Source organism: Emydura macquarii, unplaced genomic scaffold (assembly GCF_026122565.2).
Source record: "Emydura macquarii macquarii isolate MOO-44397 ecotype Brisbane River unplaced genomic scaffold, CSIRO-AGI_Emac_v2 contig_2699, whole genome shotgun sequence".
Taxonomy (NCBI): domain Eukaryota; kingdom Metazoa; phylum Chordata; order Testudines; family Chelidae; genus Emydura; species Emydura macquarii.
This window is the reverse complement of record NW_027132836.1, coordinates 4696631-4704999: the sequence shown is the minus strand read 5'-3', so window position 1 is coordinate 4704999 and position 8369 is coordinate 4696631. Positions and strand designations below refer to the sequence as shown.

Here is an 8369-nt window from a genome sequence, read left to right as displayed (position 1 = left end):
TTTGGAAAAGTAAGGAAATATGTTGTCTGCCAGTTGGGCTCCAATTTATTATGTACAGAACAAGAGGGCATTATGAAAACAAAAAGGCAAAAGCACCCAGTGTATTTAAACAAACACATCCAAACTTGTAACTAATGAGCCATGTGCCATTTAAATTAGCCAGTTTTGGGGACATACAGAACAGACTATATATCCCAGCAATTCCTGAGTCAGTTTCACCTTATTTTCATCTGATACATTGCTTACCTCAGAATTCTGTCTTTCCCCAAAGAACTGAACAATTCAGGTTTCTCCCATCGACACAGCACTGCCTAAACCAAGGGGTAGGTCTATATAACTATGTCTGTCAGGTGTAGATTTTCCATACCCCTGAATGCCATGGATACACCAACATAAGCTTGGTCTACACTACCAACTTAAGACTTCTATTTCACTACTTTATAAAGTAAGTTATGGGAGGGCATTAAAACAGCTGTGCAGCATATCAAAGCCATTTATGATGCTATTTAAAGAAAAGTTTCCAGAAAACTACTGTATTTCCTTCAGGGATTCAGAAAATTCAACCAACACTACTGTACCAGGTCAAATGTATTCCTGATATAACCAGGGATAAGTCCAATGAAGTAAATGGACCTGTACTTGGGTTAACTAGGGCTGAATTTGGATATACTTGCCATGCACATGGAGTATATGCTTTTTCTGTTGGACTATCAAAGACTTCCTTGCTGACTGGACTTATCCAGAACTTCAAAGTGCTACAAAACTAATGACACTAATGTGCATAAAAAACTTTCCCCCAACTCAGGAGTTTCCGATAGAAGAACCCTTCATTAAACAAATGTGGAAGACCAGATTAAAGTAATTTCCTTCTGCCTACAACTTGCAGTCTGGGATTCAACGCTACTGAAGTGATCCCCACCTCTGGACAAGCTCTCTTTCTTTTGCTCTATATATCCAGCATTCTAAACATTCAGATGATTTTTGTACTCTGACACCTTTAGCTGGAGTGCTTTCTGGCCTTTTAGGATCCAGTTCCAAAGGAAGGACATTAAACTCCTTCAAAGGGGAGAATTTTATTTCAAGATGAATCCACTTTCTCCAAAGGAGAATTACATTAGGCCTTGGTCCTTCTTTGGAATGATTCAGTCTCTTACAATGTATTTATTATTACACCACTGCAACATAATCTGTTAAAATACAAGTATCCACCTGCACAACAAAAATGGTTATCTAAGGTATGTGAAAAAAACATTACAACAGAGGAGAATTCCCACCCCACACAAATCCCTTCAAAAAATCAGTCTTCAATTGTTTAAAATACAAGAAGTGATTAATGCAGTTCATAGACTCTTCATTACCAAGACTCACTTCAGACTGATACATGCAGTGCATTAAAAAATGGATTTAAAAGTCATTTCCAATTATTATAAAATTAAATTAGTGTTTAAGAAAAAATTAAATTCCATCAAGAAGTTGCAAGATACTGGTCACAAATTACGCTTTAAAAATCCTTTATGGGTAAAGTAACAGACAAAATTTAGAATTAATTTGCTACTGTATGTATAATACCTAACAAAGGAATCTATAGAAGTGATATGAAGTAGCACACCAAGATCCCAGCATACTCAAGTTTGATGCAGTTTCTTACTGTTGAAAAAGCCCTCAACAGATGTGATTTCGATCAAAGTCCTGTGATGTGAAGCCCTAAGTTTATAAAGGGCACCTTCCAGCTCCAATAACTGAGCAAAGATCAGCCCTCACATGAGGTTTAGGAGCAGGGATGTTAGGAGCCTCATAAAACTTCCTTGCATCAGTGTTCAGCTCCTGAAATACCTTCAAAGAGGCCCACAAATGGAATGCATGCCCTGATCAGCAGAAATTGGATTCTGGTCCACCAGCTGAGGCCTGGAATTTGAAGAACCCAGTTTTGTATTTTCCCCACCAACCTCTTCATGGGAAAGCATGAAAACAGATTTATACAAGCAATTTCAAGTGCAGAAAAAGATATAAAAAATTACAGTTAGTTTTGTGACGCAGTAGGTGCATTTGGTATATTTCTATGGAAAACAAAAACTTAGAAAAAGTTACCTTTAGCATAAAGCAAATTTTAAATGACAATGGTACAAATGTGACAATGGATACAATATAATCTCATCTTATTTTATCAGACTATCAACAGTATTACATGTTACAAGACTTAGAGCTGTATTAATTCTTGAGCTGGTACACAGTATCTTCTGACCACACACTTGCTATTGGCAAGTGAACAGTTCCCAGTGGCAAAGCATTAAGGTGAGACACCAGACATCTTCAAACTGACTATATGGGAACTAGAAACCTAAAAAACTAGGTAGTCTTTAATCCAAAGACCTAGCAAGCTAACCAGAGCGTTCTACATGCTGCTATTTCCAAATTTTAAAGCCAAGGCCTTCTTAACCCAGAATATCTTGCATGTCAGCCATAACTACAGCACATTATGACAGATTCAATTATCAGGGAATTCACTTTTTAACTCTAAGATAGTCTTGAAATCTTGGCTAGCTATGAGCAAAAAGGAATCCATACTGTTTCCCCCAGCCCACTCTCCAAAATATACACACCAATGTCATTTGGTTCTACATCTCCTCTTCCTGATCTGAATTTATATTACCACTAGTTCCATTACTGACTACACACTGAAGGATATCGAACATCAATTACTTATCACAAATGGGAGGGAGTTTGTATGCTGCTGAGGTTGTGTGCCTCCTCCAGAAAGCAGAGAGCGGCAGCAAGGGGTCACACATACCCTTTCCAGGCCCTGCAATCTAAGGTTCTATGGAGCTTTATGAATGGCCTCCAAAAGTTTCTTATGACCTTAGCACTCCTCCTCTCCCCCCAGTAAATCAACTGCAATAGGATAACAAACATCTATTTTTTAAGCTTCTTTTAATACAAGTTAACAGCTGGAAACCAGTAAGAATTAGCATCATGTGACCAGCCGGCTCTGCCAATAAGTGCTCCATGGACCACAATTTGAGAACTATTTCAATGTTGTTAAGCAACATCATTTAAAAACAATTTATTTCTGAAATCACATAATATTGGATTGACTCCAAGTTGCTGGCTAGTACAAAAACATCTCTCTTGTCCATGGGGGTAATAGACAAGTTCCTCTGTTTCATTACCAATGAAAGAGGCATCAGAAATCAAGTAAAATTTTGGTTTACTGGATACGTGCTTATCTTTAACATTTCGAGCAGAAAAATTCTCAGAAGGATTACTGAAATGTGGGGCAGAAAGGAAAAGGGGTCAAAAGTCTAAGGAAAATCCATGTGATCCAAATACCTTGTTTTCATATTACTTCTGTTGCCCTACTGTTAGCTGCTTCCAAAGATATTAGCTAATATTTATTCATCAAATTTCAAAAATACTTTAAAATAAGCTCAATAACTATATATCTAATAAATAATTTTTTTTTAAAATAATTTCACTTAAATTCTGAAACAAAACAAAAAATCAGTGAACTGCATGGTTACTAAAATATCTCCTACAAAAAAAACCAGGAAAGCAGCAGACCTGAAAGCTGCTGCTGCAGAATGCAACTACTTCAGATTAAATCACTGGAATAGAGATTTCCATTATGATCTCATGTTGGCCAGCACTCCTTAGGAGCTGTCATTACAGCCCTGGTTCAATGCAGAACCACCGACAGTTATCTCCTATGGTGACAATAGAAATAGTCGTTTCCACAAGAAATTATTCTCTACTGAGCCTTTAAAAGTCTATGATCTGAATAGCCCTACCTGTGGGACCCTCTGCACTGCCTGACTCCATCGTCTACAGAGGAAAGTCTATAATCGCTAAGACACAGGGAAGGAAAGCAACTCTGACTCCTCAATCAATATCACTAAGTGCACTTTCTGATTTCAGAACTCATTGTTCTCGGGATTGTTAGGTTTCTCTATGCCATTGATGTTTTCCTGTGCCAGATCCTTCTCTGCTGATGTCCTGCTTGGCTGAATCTAAAAGAAAAGGAACATGTTTTTAAAAGTTACATATGACACACATTTAGAACAGTGTTACTCTAACAGTCAATATACAATTATATGAATTAAATGTCCCACACCAACTTGCTCAGAACTGAGAAAAGCAATAAAAATAGATTCCAGTTGGTGATGTGTGTGTCACTGAGGTGACTAAGGGAAATTTTAAACTTGCACACCAAGCTCCGGCATAAAAAAAAGCAAAGGCATGCCAAACAACTTTCTTGCTTGAGTTTGTCAGGCCTGTACAGCATGTTGTGCCCACATACAACTGACAGCCACACTGCAAAAGCAGATTGTATTGTTGGTTGCAATCCAAGGGGAAATCTTTAGCCCACATCCAGCTGAAACGCTGCCATCTGCAATGTTATCTCCCTGATATGGGCAGGAAGCCACAATTATTACAGATTCCCCAATTTAGGCAACCATCTTCACTCCATCCCACAATGCAGTACTTTGGGTTTGAAAGCTTCCCAAAAACTCATGCTCCCAAGAACAGTGCGGACATTAATGTTTCAGGAATCCCAAAGTGCACTGGCAGAGCCCCTGCTGAAAGACAGATTATGCATGGATGTGTCAAAATGATTCTAGCAAAGAGTGCTGCTTTAGAGACAAGCAAGAAACAGCCATTTCTTGTAGTCTATGCTCTTGCAACGTTCTCCTCAAATAGATAACCTGCTTTCTGTGTTACAGTGTAACAATATTTCTATAATCTGTGAGAATGGGCCACCTACTCAGAGATGAAAGAAAAAAAGAAAGGTCAGAATTATAATGAACACCTGGGGATGCAACTCTTCTCCCAGGCTTAAAAAGACCAGTCATCCAGAAAGCACTGGGAAGCTCAGTAATGACCAAGTACACAGAAAACAGGAAGCTCTTAGAAAATTAGGCTAAATTCCCATCTCTCCAAGGGCCAGGCATCTAGGCGACAGAAGGCCTGAGGTTTCATGAACTGGAGCCTACATGTGTGAACTAGTTGTGCCTTATTTTGCTATGACATGTTGGTAGAATAAATACCCAGATTCCTTCCTTCTTTGCTTGAGGTTTACCACTACATTTCCCTTTTATAAATCCACAATAAATATGTATCTCACACAATTAACCTGTGGAACTCATTGTCATGGGGATGTTGTGATGGCCAAAAGTATAACTGGTCTCGAAAAAGAACTAGATAATAAATTCATGGAGGATAGGTCCATCAAAGGTGTAACCCCATGCTCAGGACAATCCTGATTGCCCAAAGCCGGGAAGGAAAGATAGTGCTGGGTCTCTCCAAAATAGTCCTGTTCTGTACACACTTCCTGAAGCTCTGGTACTGGCCACTGCTGGAGACAGGACACTGGCTAGATGTACCACTGGTCTGATGTTTTCTGGCAGTTCTTATATTTTCACAAACATCCAGCTGCATATAAAAGGAAAGGCAGAACAAGACTCCTCCAGCATTCACTAAAACTCCAGTACATTTTACCTGGAAGGGCTGGCTGATACCAGCTATAGACTGCATATTGTGGCTATAATAACAAAGAAGAAACTCTCCTCCTGAATGGGGGATCTCATCAGCACTGATGTAAACCTGTCAACATGAAAGAAGGAAAACATCCATCAGCAATTTCACTGACAAAGCAATTAATAAAAAGCAGCCTTTACCATTCACTAGATCATAAAAAACAATATTGAGTATTTACAACAGACCCACCGTACACGTGTAAATGAGGGAGAAAAAAAGCAGTTCTTAACAGCTCACTTGGGGACTAGGGCTTCACCTCTTCCAGGAAAGCACAAGCTGCTCATTAATCTTATTGTACTGCAGATTTCTGCAGAGGCTTCTCTTTGCTCATGATATACCAGAGACAGAAAGTCACAGGCTGCCACTCATTACTTAACACAGTCTGTATTTTGGCTCAACTTTTTGTAGCCTGACTTTAATCTCCTTCTTAGTAAGACAAGGTGGGTAATATCTTTTATTGGACCAACTTCTGTTGGAGAGAGAGAGCAGCTTTCGAGCCACACAAAACTTTTCTTCAGGTCTGGGAAAGCTACTCCAAGCTTCACTGCTAAATGCAAGGTGGAACAGATTGTTCAGCATAAGTAGTTAGCACATCTGGAAGGGACCATTCTAGGTAGAGCGGCCCATTAACTTCTCTGCAGCGGTAAGATCAAAAAAAAAGGGGGGGGCATTACATATTGTTGTAATAAACCATAAAATCCAGTGTCTTTGCTGAGACCATGATTTTTAGCATCTATCTTAGTAATGAATTTAAGCTCCCAGGCTCACCTTTTGAAAGTGTTATGCAAGTTTCCTTTGAGAACTGATAGGTCATAGAGTGATCTATATGAAAATTGTTCACCTACCGGTGGTAAGGTGTTTGAAGATCTGCTTCTATCATATCTATTCTATCATTGAAATAAGTAGCTGAGTCTGAGTCTCTTTACCTCCATGACTGCAGGGTCGCTCATTACGGCATAGATATCCTATGGTTTTGTCATAATGTATTAATAAAAGTCCATTTAATGTAGCTTTTTGGTGTACTCTTCTTTGATCCTTTTTTCTTTTTGCTCTTTGAGACTTTTGGCCCCTTATGAGATAATTTAATCACTGTCTCAAAGAAAGCTATCTAGTAATACTCTTTTAAAAGTAATCAAAATAAGGGTGAAAGCTGTATTATTTTTCATGCAAATTATTTCGTTCCAGAGGTTTATCAGATTAAACAGAGTTCAAATTATTGCAAATAAAATAGAAGCAGATTTATCAAAATAAGACAACAGTACTGACAACAGTTCTATATTCAACGAAGAGTCATTTCAGTAGTGGAAGAGAAGAAATCAAATAAAACACTGTCTTGGCAGCACACTCAGTCCTGGGAGAGAAGTAGGAACAGAGATAATGGTTGCACAACTTTGCAAAACCCCTATAAAGCTAAGTGGAAGTAGTGAAGAGGGGCTACAAAGACCTACTTCATTATCAGCCAGCATTCCTCTGATACAGAGCCTTGAAAATGAGTGGGGGTGAGGGAGAAAAGGGGCAGGAGCCCTTGAACCTAACAATATTAGAAGTCCACACTAAAACAACGATAATTCCCTCACTTGAGTAACATCTTCACTGGATGAAATTTCATCATCTTTTACCCAGGCGTAGGTCACATAGTCATTCACATGCCTGAATGCCACCTGCAGGGGAAGACAGATGCCATTAGCCCTCTAAAAAGTAAAGCAAGACACACTGGGCCACGTGGAAAACCTCAGAGTAAGAGATCTGCACTTTTTAGTATATTTTACTATAAATCTAAACATTCATTTTTAAAATTAAGCAATTTTCTAAACATGCACTGAGAATTAGTCAGCAATTTATCGTGTGAGAGAGAGATTTCTGTACCCTAATCCTAATCCCTCTACCTTCTGCCTTTCATTTTTGTTCTCCCTTGTTATATTATACCACCAGGCAGAGGCACTTTGGGGCAGGGATCATTTTTTGCTAAGTCTCATGCTAGTACATTTTGTACAAGTAATAATTTACCACACTTTACGGAATATTATTTCTAGGGAAGTTAAAAATCTTTATTTTTCTGTCCAGCTAGGAATGTTACCAAGTAACTAATAATGCAAGAGTTGGGTGGTTCCACGCATAACGAAACTATCAGCGACCAGTGACACCAGAAAATAACTTGCATTTTAGGTTTCCAGTTGAGGGAATCATGCAATGCCAAATAAACTACTTCCCCACTACCAACCCACCATCTTCAGAACTGCAAAGGCATTTTCATTCTGCAGAGAAGCATGATGTTCTGATAACTTCACCTGGTAGAGCCCAATCCAGTCCCAGGTACTGCTAGGAAATTCAGATACTGTGGAATAGTTGATTAGAACATCCTGCTCAGCATTCCACTCACCCTCAGGACTCAGAGTTACCAATGGAGTGGACAGAAGAGACTTTATCTAGACAAGAAGTAAGATTATTTTAAATAATGCATCTCTTTATATCCATCAGTTAGGCCTGGTCTACACTGAAAAAATGAAATTGACCTAGTGATATTCCTTAGGGGTTTGAAAAATTAGTTAAGTCAATCTACCTCCCAGTGTAGATTCAGCTAGGTCGACAGCCAAATGCTTCTGCTAACCTAGCTACCACCTCTTGGAGAGGTGGATTAACTACAGCAATGGAAAAAAACCTTCCAACTCTGTACAGTGCGTCTATGCTATGTCTGCACGGCTGTGCCACTGCAGGATAGACGAGCTCCCAATCTTTCACTGTTGGTTCTCAGCAACATCTGTTGTGGGGCCCTTAATTGTATAGAAATAAGGGGAACATCTGACAGGGTAACCAGCCCAGTGGATTGGGGGGGGGGG

General features: G+C 39.1%; 1 protein-coding gene across 3 annotated transcripts in view; it reads right to left on the bottom strand.

Moving 5' to 3' along the window:
- INPP5K (inositol polyphosphate-5-phosphatase K) overlaps positions 1-8369 on the bottom strand; it is a 34537-nt gene continuing 26168 nt past the window's right edge. For 2 of the 3 annotated variants that reach the window (XM_067566013.1, XM_067566014.1), the window contains 4 exons: positions 7821-7958; positions 7110-7193; positions 5494-5598; positions 1-4004 (listed from right to left, as the gene is read on the bottom strand). In XM_067566013.1, coding sequence (XP_067422114.1) covers positions 3909-4004; positions 5494-5598; positions 7110-7193; positions 7821-7958 — 423 coding nt within the window. In that variant the 3' untranslated portion in view covers positions 1-3908. Of the gene's footprint in view, positions 4005-5493; positions 5599-7109; positions 7194-7757; positions 7959-8369 lie in introns of all 3 variants that reach the window. The other variant, XM_067566015.1, reaches the window with a different exon arrangement.